The 20,691-nt window shown below is 25.7% G+C and overlaps 1 protein-coding gene across 1 annotated transcript; it reads left to right on the plus strand.

Annotated features, from left to right (window-relative positions):
* Window positions 1–3,489: 3,489 nt before the first annotated feature.
* LOC132923317 (PDZ domain-containing protein GIPC1) lies at window positions 3,490–20,691 on the plus strand. Its single transcript, XM_060987227.1, has 7 exons — window positions 3,490–4,121; window positions 19,106–19,202; window positions 19,346–19,479; window positions 19,849–19,987; window positions 20,081–20,187; window positions 20,261–20,339; window positions 20,424–20,691. Exons 1-7 carry the CDS (start codon window positions 3,906–3,908, stop codon window positions 20,582–20,584), a joined length of 933 nt encoding a protein of 310 aa, XP_060843210.1. The 5' UTR covers window positions 3,490–3,905; the 3' UTR covers window positions 20,585–20,691.

The raw sequence follows: 20,691 nt of genomic DNA on the forward strand, positions 1-20,691 counted from the left end.
GTCTATTCGTACTGTTCGTTATTTTTGTTGGCTTATTTTTTTGATATTATTTTATACTTATAACTTATAGTATCACAAAAAATATATATATTGAAAATCATTTTTGCGATTAAATAAATATTGTATTATAACGTAATAAATAATTTACTTAATAAATAAAATAAAATAGGTTAGGTTGATTATTATTTATTATCAATCAATATCAAATTTAATAATTATTAACATGTATACTGTATATGCATTAGATACATACACAATACACATTTTTAAAAGTATTACTGTACTTCTCTTAGTAATATTTTGTGAAATTAAAAGAACATAGTCTTATACGAGTGGGTATATCGAGTCTATCTAGGGCCGAACTTCCGCCTAGGCAAACTAGGCAGCTGCCTAGGGGCCCTTGTCTTCCCGGGTCCCTCAGGTAAACACCAAAAGAAAAAAAGGTATCACACATAAATTGATTAGCACGGATAAATAGAAATAGAATATAAAAAACGAATGTTAGCATTTACAAGCTCATTTGTTGTCCACAGAAGCAACAAGAGAAAAAAAATGTCATCACTGAAGCTATATAAATTTATTCTAGAAAACGGCTTTTTAGACATTTATCAAAATATAGGAATATCGCTTAGGATGCTGTTGAGTACCCTGCCTCTATCAAACTGCAGAACGGTCATTTTCAGCTCTAAAATAAATTAAAAATTATTTAAGATCAAATACAAAAGAAAAAAGACTTAGGTACTTCACTCGCCATGTTATACATTGAGTCAGAAAATGCAAGGAATGGACTACAGTGTAGTGATAAACGTTTTTTCACAGAACAAAAAGCTCATGTAAAAATGTGTTAATTATTTTTTTATAACTCTGTTCTTTTATGCTTAATGTATATAGTATATACATATATTTATTTTATAATTATGATAATTATATATGTATAATATTTGTTTTATCTAAGTAGGTATGTTGAATATTTACTAATTAAAAGCAGTTTTTATTAATATATATTTAAAAGGGCTCTTCTTCAGAAGCTGCCTTGAGGCCCTGAAATCCTTAAGTTCGGCCCTGAATTGTCTCTATCGTGTATTATATTATGTAGGTAATACGGTACTGTGTTCATAAAACTTATAGGCACCTAAATAGCTATACGTATTTAGTCGGTCTCATTACCGTACCGCGCCATTCGATGTTTCACATCAAAAATTGATGATTAAATATTTATACTGTAGTAATTTGTCATTATGAATTTATCAAATATGATAGTATCCTATAGTATTATTTTTATTACTCATAAATTCATAACAATAATAACGATTAATAAACTGCTATTAAATTTGGGTAAATATAATAATGGTCAATAATATAATGTGATACAAATAATAAAACATCAATTTATCGTAGCATAGGTAGTACGTGTTGTCATGTTACAGACGTTACAGTCATACAAAATACAACCATTAGCCTATACCTATTAACCTATTATTTTTTTTAAATATTCTTGTATTATAAAATACACTTACAATATTCGATATAAACAAAAACATTTATCGTGTTATACAAAACACTGTGATTTTGCAAACATGCTCATTGCTCGTACCATTTTTTAATTTAATAATGAATTTAATAGGATTCTAATTTTCAGAATTTTTAATTAAATTTAAGAACCATATTTTCGGTTATTCAGATATTTATACCATTTATAGAACGACCGACGGCGATACAAACATGTTTTTTTTAAATAAGAACCAACTTTTTTTTGTTAAATTGCCGATATTTCTTAATAAAAATTTCAAACGAGTTGTTTAAATGTAGATATATTGTAGGTATATACTATGTAGATCTAAGGGTAATAACTAATAGTCCATAAACTATGAAGTTGTATCTTGTATGTATTATACAATAATTACAAAACAATTTATACCTTTTTGAAAATATGGTTCTAAAGTAGGTAAACTTAAAAATTTCAATTATTAGAATTTGAAAAATTCATTATCAATTCGAAAAGTAGGAGGAAGAGGTATACTTGGTGAATCACCCTTTATAATATACTATTTCGCTACATCAATACATTTTAAAATTTGTGTTATTTGTTATCATTCCACGTACATTCGTTGCACTTACACATCGTGACTATAGTTGATTGTTGTTTCCGTCAATTATGCGTAGGGCTAAAGTCGTATACTTATCTGAAAGATGGTGTATATATATTTATAAAACACAGTAGGTACGTCGTATACTAGACCATATTATTATTTTAACGTATTATATAATACATATAAATGTAGGTATAAAAGATAAAAATAACATGCTAACTCGGAATATATAGATAACGTAAGAACATGGGCGTGCACTGTTCGCGAGTACCTACATAATATCACATCGTACACTTGAGGAATTTGTATAGAACTAAATAGTAGGGTTAATCAGTGAATGTCCCAAAAATTTAAAATATATGTGTGTTTCTGTACACTGTTCGGTATAAAACTTACCTAACCAGTAACCTCGTTAAAATATACAACACGAAATCGTCAAAAATTAGCTATAAATAAAAAAGTATCATGTACAATAATGATTATAGTATGCCCTCTAATATATCAGCTATTTTAAAAAAGGATGTAATTTATAATACTTTTAAAAAAGGTATTTGTATATATAAACACAAACAATATGTTATGTAATTTTTACGGTTACCGGTTGAAAACCAAAAGTCGATGTTTACATGAATAAACTCAGAAGGGACGACGAGCGAAAATTCTTCTCATATATAGTCATATTATATGACGTGATATATTCATATTATATGAAGTATGATGATATATATATATATGACTCATATATATATATATCATCATACTTATATTTCTATACCTAAGACATGCTCGCTCTATGTATATGTATGTATATATCTTATGCATAGGCGCAACTAGACCTCTAAAACGTGAGGTGCTAAAACTGTTGACAGTTTACCAATTGATGGTATTTCACTTAAATAATAATTGTTAGGTATAAAAAACAAGGGGTGCTAAATTTTAACTTGGGGGTGCTAAAGATTTTTTTGCACTCCCCCTCCCTAGTTGCGCCACTGATCTTATTTAGTGGAGTAATGCAGTTTCTATATTTCCGTTGTACAAATATGACTCCGTCATAATAGTATAATACGCATGCATTTTTTATTTAAACATTTAAAATACTTTAAATCGTTCGAATTTGTAGATATAACGAGGAATCGGTGGATTCGTGTTGAATCAATTGTTTTTTTTCTCGATTAATTTTTCCCAAGGTATATTATATTATATATCGCGTGTATAAACCACGAAACTATACAGATATATTATAATAATCATAATACAAGGTAATAGGTATAATATTATAGACATATGGGGCATGGGTACCAAGTATAATATAAATACGCGCACGCACCTGGAGATAGATTAATATACCTAGATACCTGCAATATATACATTGTTCTGAGCGTTCCACACGGTTCAACACCTGCCGCGCGTATGGTGGTACCTAGGCAGCGATCGCCCGACGGACTGTAGCCGACTGTAGTAATAATAATAATATACCTAGCTAGTCGCAGTCGCGCGGCAGACCGTCTGTACGGCGTACGCGTGTTCGCAGTCACTACAACACTGCCTTCGTTGTCGTAATTATAATAATAAAATATAGTTTTGAAAAAATTATCAATTATTGTGTCGTACCTAAATATGATTTACGGTTAACCATAACACGTTGTGTTCGATACGAAATTCATATAGTTATTATGACTTGACGCGAATGTAGAGTGCCTGTTCGCGTGAGTGTCTGTGTTTTGTTTTTTTGACGTGCGCGCGGGGCCATTGCAGCCGCGCCTCTATACCGTTTTGATATTATCATAATATTCGGGTACCTATATTGTATATAATATGCCTTTGTTCAACCGGAAAACCGTGCAAAAGATCAAGGACGAACCGGCCGCGGTGCAGAACAAGCACAACGAACACGACGATCAAGTGAAACAAAACTTGGTGTTCCACTGCCAACAAGCCCAAGGAAGTCCAACGGGACTGGTATCGAATTTCTCCAACGTCCGTGAACTGTACCAGAGGGTGGCCGACTGTTATGACTTTCCTTCGGATGAAGTAAGCTCAATATACAGACCTATCCATCCATCCCGTCAATTAATACGTTAATTATTGTACGTGCGCATCTTCATTAAGTTGTAATTTTTTAATCATCGGTCGGGAATGACATTGTTATTATTTTGATTTTGTCATCTCGTTGGCATACACCACGTATTCAGCATAGCTCTTTACACGTAGTACGTATATGTATGTAATTTTTTTTTAAAAATTGGCGTTTATGAGTTTCCGGACCGGAAGACAGCTATATGCGCTATGCTTCCAACGCGATGGTGGAGAGAACAAATACCGTTCCGGTTAAAGGGACACCGGAATCATTGGCCATAACGCGTAATCCCCCAGCTACGCACTACAGCAGTATAAACACTAACAATAAATAGTGAACGCAATTTTCGCCGATTGGAAAACGTTGGGAGATTTAAGAATTTAAAATAGCTTTTCGTCACACTTTTATCATTTTTATGCGTCATCTACAGCGCAATATAATATATTCACTCAATGACTGACTCACTGACTGACTTAACTTACGTTTGCACAAATTTGTTTCAAAATTAGCTATTACGGTGTATTATGCTATAAACGTGTAGGTATGTCGTATTTAATCTAATATAATATTCGTATACTTCGTAAAAAATAGTATTTTATTACTAAATAATATCGAATATATGACGCAAGACTGCGCGAGATTAAAGCAGTTATTAATTTTTTTTTTCATGATTTTGAAAGACTAAATTTTATTGTTCTATACTTGAAACGTTTTTTTTAAAAAAACAATAACGTTTGACCTAACCTAACCGCTTGAGTTCTATAGAAAACTTGAAAGTGTATTATAATATTGAACGACATTGTACTTGCGGAGCTTCGCGTTACGATTTAAATTAAATGTATTTTGATATTTTAAATAAAAGTCGATACTAAAATTATAAGCTGTAGTATAACTTATTGTTAGGATTCAGATTTAAATGCTCTAGAAACTATCAAAAAATTCTCTTAAATGAACTGATTATTCCCTTAAAAAATAACCAAAAGTTTTGTATAGACACACAACTATTCAACCTAACGATGATTTAACTTACGGCATTTTTTTTTTTTTTTTTTTTTTTTTTTTATTATTATTAGAATATTTACAATCTATGCTACAATAAGGCATAATAAGCAAATTTGAGCACACATACGTACAATTTTTATTTACAACATGAACACATGAGGAGGGAGGCCATCCAGTGATAGAACCCAACGTTATTTTAATTTTTTTAATTAATTTTTTTAATTTTAATTATTTATTAATTATTGACTTGATATAAATTAAATTTAAATTAAATGGAATGAACCATCAATCATTCAATAGATCACGACACCAATTTCTCTTTAGGCGGCGTGGGGGGTTACTAGGAAGTGAGTTGGAAGCAAGTTCAGCGATTAAAGGGTTAAAGTGACATTGTAATTTAGAGTGAAATTTTTTATAGTGTTTTGTGGCTAATTGATTTACTGTTTCTATTTTGAAGTCATTTTGGAGTGTGGAATTTGATACATACCAAGGTGCGGAAGAGATAATTCGGAGAGTGATACATTGGAAGGCTTGGAGGGTACGAATTTGAGATGGTTTAGCGCATCCCCAAATTTGGATAGCATAAGCCCAGATAGGCCGTAATAAGGATTTGTAGATGATTATTTTTGTGTGGAAGGGTAACTTTGATTTCAGAATTGGGCGAAGTAAGTGGAGTCGACTATTGAGGATTTTTCTTTTTGATTTACGGCATTTTTAACACTTTTTTATCTTAACAATAACATATAGACACGCACAATAAATAAACATTAAACAGTAGGTAGTTATCCTGTAAATAAATGTGATCACGATGTATCTTCAACTTTCCAATTAGATGCTTTCGTTATTTGTTTAAGTTCCGGTGAGTTACTACATACATGATAATTGATATTATTCCATTAATATATAGAAGAATTGAAATCGATATTTAAAATGGATAAAAAAACCAAAAACCAATTAAAGCAAATATATTTTGAAAACAATATATCTTTACATAATATTTTGAATTTCCTAATTTATTCTAAAAGATTGTGTAATGTTTACGAGTATATGCACTAAAAATTTATAAAATAATAAAAAATATATTAAAATTAGAAAAATATCTAAAAAGCAAAAAAAAATGCAGAATAAAAGTTTCACTTTTGAAATAAGTATTTGTTACATAAAATGAATTATGTACTTATAGAAGACTCAAAAAATAATTCACTTTAAAATCCAGGTCTTACTTATTATTATTTTTATTTTAACAATTGTTCAGGTTTCATAGAAATTAACCAATTCGTTTCTAAACAAGTATACAATAATATTAATAATACTTGTCTAGAAATCGAGTTCTAAAATAATAATTAACAAAGATAGTTTTTATTAATATATTCTAAAAGTTGTGTGACTGCGTACCTTATTTGTAAAAGTCAATATAAATCTTCACATTTCTTTTTGTGGCTATACCTGTAATATTTTTTTTGCTTTGCTGTTTGATCTCTTCACTATAAACATTCTCTCCGTGTTAATGATGCTACTGTCAAACAAGATAAGGTGTTGTTGAATTCTAGGTCGAGTTTGTAGATATTTTCAAGGCGTAGAAAGTTGTAAAAAATTTGTTATTGTTGAATATATGTTGATTTATGCAGTATTTATTGCTGCATAAATATAATTGTTTAAAGATTACGTAACACAAAGCTCATGATTTTATTAAGACATAATAAACTAAGAAAAATATTTTTATATTAGTACAGTATTTTATTGACTGTAATTAAAATTAATTTATATGGGTAGTATCTAAATATACATTCAATATTCATCGAACTACAAACTATTTGTTTTAATCTTAGAAACAAAATGTGTGCACTCAATAAAAAATAAATAATGAAGCATATTCGCGTTTAAAGATGTACAAAAACCAAACATTTTATTTCAATATAATTTAATTAATACTATAAACACACGGATACACAGAATATCAAAATGTATATGATCATGAGTAATGAGTGTATATTGATAATAAGTACATTACAATTTACAGCAGTATCAATAATTTATATTTACGAATTTTTACAGTTGTATAAAAACGAGACTGAACAACTGTTATGAATTATTTTGTTTATCATGAATTATTAATGAAAAATAAACGTAAATGTTTTAAGTCACCTACCTACAAGTTATAACGTGATTTTTTCTCATATTTTTCTTAACAATTCATTTGAGTTGTCATAAATAATCATTTTTCATTTTGTTAATAACCCATCTAACCTAATGTAGTTATACTGTAGACAGGTTTTTAATCGTACTATACACAGCATTTATAGTAAATGTATATATTTTTTTCATATAATTTATCAACAAGCCAATACCTATAGGTATTTATAACAAACATAGGTTTGAAATTAAGTATAAAGTAATCAACTTTTATTTAATCAGACTTTATTTAAACTGCAACGAAGTACCTATTTTATTTATAATTTGAGTTTGGACTAAGAAGTAAAATAAATAACTGATAAATCGATATAAATATTATATAGGTATGTTGTATATAACAGATTATTACATGATAAATGATGTGTATAAGATATATAGCTATGATGTTAAGCCACTAATGCATAAATAAATATAAATAGATAAAAATAAAACATTTTTTAGATGACAAAACATTTTGTTATTGTTAAATAACAACAATAAAAATGCTCATTAGACGTTGGCCGATGCGACATATTTTGGAATTTTAATACGTTCTATTAAATAAGTTCTCAAAATTGTAGTACGCAGTTAATACATTAAATATTTGTTGGATAAAAGGTTATATTAGGTTTGATGAACCTAACCTAACCTAATATTATACTTATACAATTTATGTTTTGTTTTAGATAGGTATCTAACTTTTTTTTCATAACTCAATTACTTTTTTTTTTTACTTAGTTTAATTAGATTTAAATTATTACAACATTTAGCACTTTATCTTAAATTATTTAAAGTAATTTACGTTAGTCATGATGAATTAATAATAATAATGACAAAATCTGATTGGTTTTTGTTTTATTATTTAGGTATGCTTAACATGTTTATAAATTTAATAAGTAAGTAAAAATGTAAGAACTTAAAATGCATATTAAGCAAATAAGTAGCATACATGAGTAATGAAAAAAGCAAGTAACAATTATAGTAGTTTAAGACTAAGATTTTCCAACACATGATAATCACTAAGGTTTTAGACTAAAAATCTAAGAGATTAGGTTCTAAATGACTAAATTAATAAAAAATATTATTCTTTGAATAGGATCATTATATAAGTAATTAGTTAATGGTATACTGCGGAACACGAAATGTGACTTTATTTAATTGACGAATTGCATCTATCTTATTTTAACTAAATTATTAATGAACCTTATGTTTAATACTTTCCTTTTAACATAATAACATACATACTTTATTGGTTGTAAAATTAAATTTTCATAAACCGGTTTCTTTTAGTCATGTATGAAGTGTTTGATTTTAAAATCATAACCAACAAAAGAGGGAAACCGTTTTTGGACATTTTCAATTTGTTTAATATTTTTTTGAGTACAATAGTATGAATAATATGCATATTACTAATGAGATATAGATATACAATGCTAAAAAGCAAGGAGCTTGATCAAAGTTTGATGTTCTATGATGGATTAAACCTAAAATGCGTAATGCTGATAATATTTAATTTATACATACCAACTAATTAAATAATAAATTGCATTTCAAAGTGCAATTAAAATATTAATGGTATACCTACCAATAGTAAATATACTTAAGTTACTCTAGTATTGTATTAAACACAAAATGAAAAAAAAAACTTTTAGTTTTATAAAATAAAAACAAATATGCAAAAAAATGAATAAAAATATTTACAAATAAATAATAATAAGAAGGTTGAAGTATTTAAAAATTAGTATCAAAAGAGTTAGTAACTACTCCCTACCTTTAGTAAACACCATTACTATTATAGGAATGACCTTTCATTCTTAAGAAAAAACAAAATAAACATTTGCTTTTTAAAAATAAATCCAATTTAAAACGATATTATAAATATATTTTATAATTTAAAAGGTCACGTAAACAAAAAAAACTTATTAAAGAATAAATTAAAATGTATAATATAATAAGATAACAGTTAAAATATATTCTGTAAATGAAAATCACTATAATTCAAGTAAAATAATATGATGGTTAGGTAGGTATATACATAATAAAAGTAGGTACTATAATATAAATATAACAACGATTTTATTTAAATAATTCAAATTGATTTGCTAGCAATAAAATCTATTGTATTCTGATCTATTAGACACACTATTTATCAAAATTAAAAATAATAAAGGCATGTCACCTTGGGACATCAGACACAACAACGTTAATATTATTTAAAACGAAATTTTCATACAAAATGGTTTGAGAATTTGACATTAATTAAAAAAGAAGACCAAGTGTACATTCTATAGGTTTTGAGGTTTAAAATGAATAGATTATAATTCACTCTGTAAAAGGCTTTAATAAGTTGTGGTAAATTAGTTTGGGTTTCGTCTTTAAATGGGTTTTACATATTATGACTATTCATAAATACTTTATACTAATACATTAGTAATATTTTAGAATGTATTGTTTGAAAACCAGGTTGTTAAATGTTGTCATTTCATCAAGCCATAAATTTATTTTTTATTAGCTTTAAGTGTAATATTCATATAATATTATATTCTCGAATCAATACATTTAATTTATTAAAATATATATAAACTAATACTAATATTATATCAAATAGGATCATCAATATCTCGTTTAAATTAAACATTATAAAAATATAATTTTAATAAATTAACATTAGATATCGTTAAACTCAATATTTAGTCGCAGGTATCAATTAGGTATTCCTCACGAAGAATTATACACTACCCACCAAATTGATTGTTGAGTTTTTCAAAAGACTCAAGACTTGCCCAGTGATATGTTTACATATTTATCACTTCAGTTTAAAAAATCGGCCTCCATCATAACTTATAATCAAAGGTTATAATATTGTCATTACATAATATTTATTACCTATAGTATGATAAAATTATAATTTTTTAGATAGATAGATAGATACCTAAAAGATTTTTCTGTTATCTATAATACATTTTATAACAATCAAAAATTTACTACCCCAACAATTTATTTTACTATATCTGGATTTAAATGCATATCTGAGACTCATTTAGTGAAATAATTGTATGTCGTGCTTTGAGATCATCAAGTGATGCAATAGTTTAATCATATTTTTCCTGTGTTCGCGGAACAACAGATAAGACCATTGTAAACTGACGTACATCACACTTGCTAACTGCACGTTACTGTAACGTTTATCTATTTCTACAGATCTTCACTATTGGGTAATAAATATTCAACAAATTATATGAAAATTTAAAAACTAAAATTATTTATCATTTACAACCTATACTTTAAAAAAACTAAACATTAAAAAATATAATAATAATCCATAATCCGAATACATGTGCTCACATAACTATTCCCAACAATACGTATATTTTACGTATATTCATTATTCAATATTTATAGGTACATTATTATTATTAGTATACCTAATTATTATTTTTTACATTCAATGTTACTACATATTAGATATTAATTATAGTTTCACCTGTGTAAAATGTAAACATTTTAATTATTTGTATGATATGAAAATAATTGTAAAATGGGGGTGGATTCTATAGCACATTTAGAAATTTTATTAAGTAATTACTCAGATAAATATAACAAAGCTAATATAATAATATTAATATTTTAATGGCTAGAAAAATTATATTAAAAAAAAATACTATTAAACATGAAAAATAAGATCTTTATAATTTATTTTCGAGATTTTTGCTGACATTTTTCCGCCGTAGAACCAATTTATTAATTTATATAATCACCTATTGATCTTTTATACCTTGAATGGAGGTCAGACTAATGTTTAATGTTTTTTAGTGATATTATAAGCATAATATTAAACATAATAAACAGGTATATTATAAGAAGAAATATAAAATAATATTTAAAAATTCATGCAGCTACTTTTTTTTTAAAATTTTAAGAAAATATGCGATTTATACAATCTTGGAGGGTTTCTGGAATTGCTATTCTATTTTTATATCTTTTTAAAATATTTTTGATTCTTCATGCACAAATTTAAGTTTAAGACAACTATAAAGAATATAATTAAACACTCAGAGATATGTATTAGAAAATCTGCGCGTAAGGCCGTGCTATGAAAAGTTAGAATTGTATTTAAATATATTTTTTTTGTATTACCTCAAATTTAAAGTCCCTAAGACTAGACACGTGACTTCATTTGATTTATTCTAAGTAAATGTATCAATATATTTGTGATACAGTTTAAAATCGATTTATCTATACACTGTCTACAAGTTTAAACGTATGTGACGTGTAGTGTAAAGAATAGCTGTGCCATACTATGATTAGTGTGAATTTGTATTTTTAATTTTAACTTTAGAAATTATTTGCTATTACCCATTTAAGTTTTAGGTAGATATTAGTAGATAAAGTAATTATAAGATTTCTTTAAAATGATTTAAAAAAAATCTTCACTTTATAATTTAAATATTTTTGATATCGTATAAAAATTAAAACTCATTTTTAATAAATGTATACTAATATTAATATGCAGGTATTACATTTAATATGAATATAAAGACAAAAAAACTTGAAGTAAAACTAATATAACGTGGATGTTATATTATATTTTTAATTATTATCAAATTTAATTGAGGAATAAAAAGAAAATATTACACAATCTTTAGTCTTTAGTAATAATAAAATTAATTTATTTTTGGAGGTTTTCTTTGTTAATAAACATTTTATTCGTGTCGAAACATAATATTACAATTCTGTAAAGAAAGAATAATATTATATTCCAAAGAGTAGTCTTTAATGAGGTATTTAAATTTAAAGTAAAATGATTAATGTAATGAAACCATTCTGACAATAACATTATAATAATGCAATGCTAAACTTCTGTTTTATATATTATTATAATCTAAACTCTAACAAAAAAGTTTATACGGCTATAAAAGTAAAAAACTAAAAATCCTTTTTATACTTATTCGCAAGATTATTATTATTATATTATAAATTATAATGATAATCGGTTATAAAATGCATTACAAAAAATGTATTCAAACTTAAAGAGTTTATAAATAAGCCCATATATTTCCTTATATTATTATTTATTACTACTAGTATAATTATTATGCCCTAAAAAATGCACTAATTTAATTTTAATTAAAATTGCTATTTATTGTAATTTTTAACTTTCTCTAAAATATGTTGCCTAGTATAATTTATTAATAATATTTTATTAGATACAGTTTAATGACTATTATGTCTTATAAATTATCATTATTATTAATTATTAAAATTATTTATTTTGATTATCAAACTTCAAATTTAAATATAATTTTAAGCAACTGCAACGAATTATACTGTTATTTTTATTTTTTTTTTTTTGTGTTCAAATTAAAGTTTATTTAACTTAGACTTTTGTAATAGGTATATAACATGTATACGTCTTATAGAGTTATAGATAATATAAATGATCAATTAAACAATTTTCTCAGTAGATGCTTATTATTTATTTCTGTCAAATAGTTTAAAATAGTTATTTGAACTATTAATCGGTTACAATATGTTTAGTGTTCGTGCATCAACATTATCAGAAAAAAATCTTCTTCGGAATATCAAACAAAAATGATAGTTAACACGCAAAAAACAATTATTACACTATCTGCAGCTAAAAAATAAAAAATAATGATTAGATGTCTTAGAAAATATTAAATATAGTATAATAGGTTTCTAAATTAGGTTAAGAATCTATTAGAATATTACTTCAAAATTTAATGTTGAAATTAAATGCTTACCTAGTAAATAAATATTGGCTGACAGAATAGGTGTAGCTTATTAAATATATCACGTGATATGCACGGGATGTTTCTCATAAGGACATAAGGAATTTATTTTTCACGGGAATGTAAATATTATTACTTATCACAACCGACTATACACTCTGTACCTATTATACAATGTGTGCAAACGCAGGTACCTATAATATATTATGTTATGATGTACACTCACTGACATTAATTGTGGTTGATAAACACTATTATAAAGAAGTGTATAGAAATGAACAAATAATATTAGACTTTTAGAAAATAGTAGGTAGTACCTAGTTAAAAGCCTATAGCATGAGAATTCGATATATTAATTAGGTAATCAGCTTAATACGTTAATTAATAGAGTTAATATTATTAATTATTAAGTACAAAAAACATAAGCAAAAATGAATTAATTACGATGTATCTAATTGATATCAAAAAAAAATTGATAAAAATTTCGTAATTATACACTTACATTAAGAATAATATATATAATATATTATATTATGTGTATACCGATCTACGTTCTAACGTGCCAGCCAAGACATTAATCTGAGAGTATGATAATACGTAATTTAACATTATATTATTATATTATTACATTATGTGTAATTATATCTATTATAGTTTTTTTATACGGTTATTTCGACATTTAATGCATGGGATATTATTATAAATATTTTTTTATTGAAATTTAATTGAAAGATGAATATAATAAATTATACCTTTATTAAAATGTTTATATTTATTATTTACCAACGAAACTATGTATACAATTAGCTTTACAAATGAACTATTGTGTTTAATACTATAAAGTTGTCTATAAGAGTTTTAAATTAATGATGTGATACAATTTAATATTTATTTTTACTATTTAGTATCGGTTTTGTAATTATGTATGGTAGCTGGTAATAAGTAGACAAGTATTTATGTGTATATAGGTATACCAATAGTATAGTTGTATATTGTAAATTATTGGAATATAAAATGTGTTAATTTTAAAAAATAAATTTGGTTAAAAATATACTTATCTTTAAAAAAGATAACTATACTTCAATGTAAAGGCATATCGTATATACTCGTACCATGATTACATCGGACACTCATAAAAAAATGAGATTAAAAATAAATTTGTATAATGATGTCGTGTTTTGAATACAGGCAATACAGCTATATACAATGTATAGACTACGGTGCACGGTTAGTGATTTTTAGAACTAGACCGATCATTATCAACATGTGCCGGATACTTTTGTACTGGTTAGGACCAGTAATAGTTAATTACCGCGTTTATTAATTCTCATTTCAAAAATAATTCGACGTTATATTATAAAACAGGACGGATCAGAGGATGCCCATTGCCAATGGAAATCAAAGTGTGTTCTTATTTAGCTCTAAACATATATCGTGACCTAATTGTTAGTATATAATATAAATAATAATGTAATTTTAGATACTATACAGTACATACCAAACAATGATTTTGTGCAAAAAAAAAAATCAATAAAATAAAACATTGTTTTATGAAATTAGTATAGAATATCTGAATATATAGATAATACCTATAAACAGGGTGATTTTTTTAACAGTTATAATACACTCACCACAATATCTCGAAAAATATAAAGTTTTTGAAAATATTTTTTTATAAAATTTGTACCTAAGTAAAACAGTATTTTTTTTTTATATTATGAAAATCAACACGTTGAATAAAGATGAATAGATAATATTTATTGTTATTAAATTAGCAACAAATGATGAGTAATAAAATCTAGTTCAACTTTAAAAATTAAATTGATATGGACTTGTATATGTATAGATTGTATAGATTATAGTTATATTATTTATAATATAATATATATTCTATTTTATTTTATTTTACAAAATATACTTAATAGATTTATTTCGTGTAGCATAATAGCTTAATACCGTTGATGAAAAAATATTAATCTATCGTAAAATTCACTTAAAGGATAATTCGAAGATTAGGTAGATCTTTTTTTTTCAGTTTAAAATTGACAGCGCCACGAGAACAGCTTTTGCATTACTTTCGCGACGCCGCATCGTTTATTTATTAAATGATAAATGTCACATTTTATTAAGTTTTACATATCCAGAGTTAATCCATTGGAGGGCGCACATTGAAACTATTAATTCATTTTATGAGATGTAAAATAAAGAAAAAAATACATTGATGGCATAAGTTCCTGATTTTACATTTTTAGACTTCTTGACCCGGCTTTACCCTCCAGTCTAGAAGTCCGTTCATGATGTGTTCTTGGTCCGGCATGAGAGATAGCCTCAAATCTCGTGCTCGGTTAGGAGGGTGATGTGATCTGAGTGTTTTTTCACGGATGCGAATTATTAATTAGTATACGAAGAAGTACTAAGGAGTAATGAGCCACAAACAATTATCACGCAATAATTATGAATTACTATCAGGGCTAGGATTTGTATGCAACAGCATGATTTTATGCTACGTCCAAATGGCCACAATTTATATTATTCTGATGAAAATAATGGTACTATTTTTATTTTAAATATATTTACATATTTAGTATGATCGTATTAAGTATTTATTGTATTTGAGCCCATAATAATTAAACTGATAAGTATATAACTTGGTTTTTTTGTCAAATATACATTTTATTTTTATAAATAAAATCCTATATGGTGTAATATGCGATAAAAGATTAAATAGTTCGACGGCGAGAGATAAACATAATTAATAAACGTATGTAGGTATCAATATTAAATGGCGAATCGGATGAGGACAATTTCAGATGTAATTTAACACCAGGACAAATTCATTTATACTTAAATACTTAAATATGCCCCAACTACATCATATGATGTTGAAAGAATCATTTATATTCGAAAATTTAAAAATTAGGTAGTCGTAGCATGTAACATAGACGTATTTTCACTATTTAATGAAAATTATAAATCAGTTATGATAATCACTGTTGTATTTCAATAAATGCATTTTTTTTGTAACTAAATTTTTGTGTATCTTATAAAAATTAAAATGCATATTTTTGCATATTTTTCAATTTTGTATTGAATAAAAATCCTAGCGCTGATTATTATGAATATTAACCTAAGTCCAAGCTTATACGTTTATATATAACTGTATATAAACTCAATAATATAATATTCACCACCCACTCAAACACATTACACATATTTTATTATATAATATATAATAAAACTTAGATGACTCATAAAATTATCGAGGATTAAATCCAATTGTCAGTTTGAAAATGACTTAAAAATTAACATTATTACAAGAAAAATCATCGGTATATTGAGTACTATATAATTATTTAACTATACCTATTTTATAAATACATTTTATTTTATTTGGAGATGATTTTTTTTTCATGACTTGATAGTTATAATAATATACATATTAATGTTTAAAAGTGGGTAGGTACACGTCATCTTCAAAGACGATGCAAAGAAATCTCAACGATATATTCTATAGGGCATGCTTTTGTAGAATAAAACTACCATTTGTAATGAGAACAAGTAACACATTGTATTATATTCATACCTGATGAAATAGCTATTGTAGATAAAATTAAACAATACCTACAGATTGATATTTCACATAAAAAACTTGTATTTTCCATCACATTTTTAACTAATGACGCGTGGAACACATTCATAATATAAATTATTATTGTTATTGTTTTGTAAATATTATAGGGACTTACATAAACAGCGTAAAATACGGTTTCTTCGAATCATTTTATTTGTGCGCTGAATTTATTTTCAAATTATAAACGTTATACTAAAATTTTAACGACTGACGTGCGTCGTATCTTTATCATAATGTGTCTGTATGCCTATAAATTAATTATTATACGCAACAAATTATATGTTTGTTTATTACTTATATATAAATTATAATACATGTCTTTGACGAAATGGTTCGTATGTGTATACAATATCATAAGGAAAATTACGTTTTCTTTATAGTTTACATAGAAATACTTAAATATGGACAATGGACATACGGTATAATATCTATATATTATAATTTATAGTTATAGATTACCAAAGAATTATTTAACATCAGTTACACTATAAAATCTTATATTTATGATATTTTTTAATATTTAAAAAGCTGAAGGGCACTTCAATTGATTTCAAGGTTATGAAAAAATGAATTGAATGCTAATTTAAAAACAAATAGTTTCAAATCGTTGGAAATATTCTAGCATTTCTTCAGCAGAAAATACATTTAATATAATAACAATAATTATTGTACTATCACTCATCATCTAAGTATATGAGTATGTATTAAAAATTAAGTATTAATTATAACTATTAAGTCATATTTTTTAATTATGTAATAATCCAATCATTAAAATCGTTTACTACAAACATTTTTTTAAATGATTAATCTTATATACAAGAATAATGTATAATAAGTACGTATTTATTTTTTCCATACACAATTAAATTAATTTAAAATGTTTTGATTTTTTTTTAAAAATGAGATAAACCATATTTTCATGTCGAGTAATACTATAACAATTAGGTATATTTATACATATAGATAGTATATAAATTGTATTTTTCCAAGGTGAAACGGGACAATATTTTTAAATAGGTAACTGATGAGTGATGACATATTTAACGTTAAAAAACTTCACGTTTACGAGTATATTCTAATACAAGGAAAAACTTATAATAAATACAATTTTTTTTACTGTATATAAATAAATACCTAACTACCTAAGAAATACAATAATAATATGAAGAAGCGTAATATACTTAATTATAAATTAACTAAATATTATAGGTATCACAATTCATAAGTATTGATAAATATTTTATTGATATCATCATTAAATAAATATCAATTAGATATGCAGTTTCTTTTAGAACAATTATCACACAGACTGGATATCGAGATGTGCAGAGCATTAAATGATGAAAATCAGATATCGGTTACTAGTCAAGAAGACAAGAAATATTATGTATACATCAGTGTCATCTATACTCTGACCGATTGCAAGCATAATACATTATTTAATTTATATATATCGGTCCGGTCACTAAAATGTAAACGACACCGCGTGATTATTTAACCATTGAGTAATTTCCGGGTTTTATAGTGATAGTTATTTATGTATTATACATTTATACGTTATACATCGTCATGTATATTATACTTTATAACAGTTATTAAATCAATATATTTTACAGTTTCAATCTGGTCCATTAGTTTTTAGTATCTTAATCCGACCGCTTATTATTATTATACATACATACATACATATATATATTATAGTTAAAAGAATCCATTATACAATAATATTAATATCTGCAGTGTAAACATTACTTTGGAGGCCATAGATTTGTGGTTGATCATTATTTATTACGTAGTATACTGTTAAGTAGTTGTAGCGTTAAGTCATCGACAATTATTTTTATTATAAGATGCAACCAACGGAACAATATTTAACTGCTAATACTATGTATTTTCTTTGGAACGGTTCCATCAATATTCAATTCATTATTGTGGTGTAATGAAATACTTTTAATCATCTGTGACTGACTATAACCATCGCAAATGAATCGAAACCGCAATACTCATAAGCACATATTTTCAAAAAATATTATTCCGTAGTAGGTAGTGATTTTATAATGGTAAAAATAAACAATCACACAAAATACGAAATTATAAGAAATAAAATAAGTATTATTATTAGTTATCATTTAAGTTTTTTAAAGTATATTTTATATACTAAATTAATAAGCATTAATGTATCACATAAGTTTGTAATTGGTTAGATTTATACACCTAATATTTAATAGGAGTTTAGTAACGATAATACGTGGCTATCAATGCACTTACATTTTTAAGAAATGAACGATGTACTTATTATTTAATATTTTAATACATATAACTGATATAAGGTATAGGTATTTGTATAAAACAACATACTAAGATATTTAAACTTCTGTTATAGATTCTGTTTTGCACATTAAATACTCACAAAATGGACATGACAAAACTTCTGGGTAGTCAAATCGGTCTGGATGATTTTATTTTTGTACATCGTAAAGGTAATTTAAAAACCGATTACTTTATTGACAGAATATAGAGGTTACGTATTATATATACCATATATAATTAATTATAGAGATAATTAATCAATATTTAATATAATATTAAATATTTACTATTTATATTGTTTTTTGTTCATAAGGACGACCTAAAGAAATCGAAATTGCTAAGACGAACGAAGCACTTGGTCTGACAATCACAGATAATGGATCTGGATATTGTTTTATAAAACGTATTAAAGAAAATAGCATCATTGATAAAATTTCCTACATAAGTGTGAGTTTTTTAAAGAATAAAATATTTAAAAAAATGTAAATGTAAATTTTTTTTATTATACATTTCATGTAACTGCACGTGACGTATCCTTTTCTAACCATAAACGTATGATAATTTAAAATAGATTAAATTTAATTACTATTCTTTTTAAACTTATTATAAAAAAAAACCTGTCATTTTTAGTAAACTTAAATTTTAATTATAACTGTGATAAAAATACGTTGATAAATAAAAAATTATTCATATACCACTAACTGTTTTAGAAAGGCTTATAAATAATATGTATAATTTGATTGGCATAAGATTACCAATATACGAAAAATAACCTAACCTAACCTAACCTCGTAATATATATATATTATTTTACAGGTAGGTGATCATATTGAAAAAATAGACAATGAAACAATGGTGGGCAGAAGACACTATGAAGTTGCTAAGATGTTAAAAGACATTCCAAAAGGAACTGTATTCACGTTACGATTAATAGAGCCAATTAAAGCGGGATTTTGTATGTAACTTTTAACAATTAGATTTTATACGATTATCAAAATTAAATATTACATTTATTAATTTATTACGTATTTGTGATTTACGTAAACAGCGAATATCGAGCCAAGGGGTTCCAAACGAGGGAAGAATGCTTCGTATGGAAATGGGAAAGATACGTTACGGTTCAAAGCCAACGGTGCAGCTCAAATTCAAAAAGAGGTAATACAATATTTCACATGTAATTATTTAGACTAAGACTTGATCATTAACAAAATAGAACTTTTTTATATAGACTGACGAGTCCAAAAAGGGTATTGATAAAATCAATCAACTTCTGGAAAACTTGTTGGGAATTAGCGACTTTGAACTTGGTAATTTTTAATCGTAAATTATGATAATATATTTTTACTAAACATGTATCTAATTATTGTTACTGTTGTTTTTCTTACTTATAGCTACACAAATTTGGGAAAAAGGAGAAGATAAGCTGAACAGTATGGACTTTGCGGAAGCTATCGATAACTCGGACTTAGATGAATTAGGATTCACAGACGATTTCATCATTGAACTATGGGGAGTCATAACAGATGCTAGGGCTGGACGCTTGAAAAATTAACTAGAAATAATGTATTTAATCGCCTTCTAATGTGTTTTAATTTTATTTTGTAAATTTATACTGATTATATATTCGAATAAAAATGTATTTATGAATGATTTCAACAA

This window comes from Rhopalosiphum padi, chromosome 2 (genome assembly GCF_020882245.1).
Source record: "Rhopalosiphum padi isolate XX-2018 chromosome 2, ASM2088224v1, whole genome shotgun sequence".
Lineage (NCBI taxonomy): Eukaryota > Metazoa > Arthropoda > Insecta > Hemiptera > Aphididae > Rhopalosiphum > Rhopalosiphum padi.

Bases quoted from the DNA above. Each gene is read 5' to 3' on its own strand.
- LOC132923317 (XM_060987227.1), top strand. From the start codon at position 3,906: ATGCCTTTGTTCAACCGGAAAACCGTGCAAAAGATCAAGGACGAACCG. The intron at 19,203-19,345 runs GTAATTTAAAAA...TTTGTTCATAAG, and splicing joins TATTTTTGTACATCGTAAAG to GACGACCTAAAGAAATCGAA. The intron at 19,480-19,848 runs GTGAGTTTTTTA...ATTATTTTACAG, and splicing joins ATAAAATTTCCTACATAAGT to GTAGGTGATCATATTGAAAA.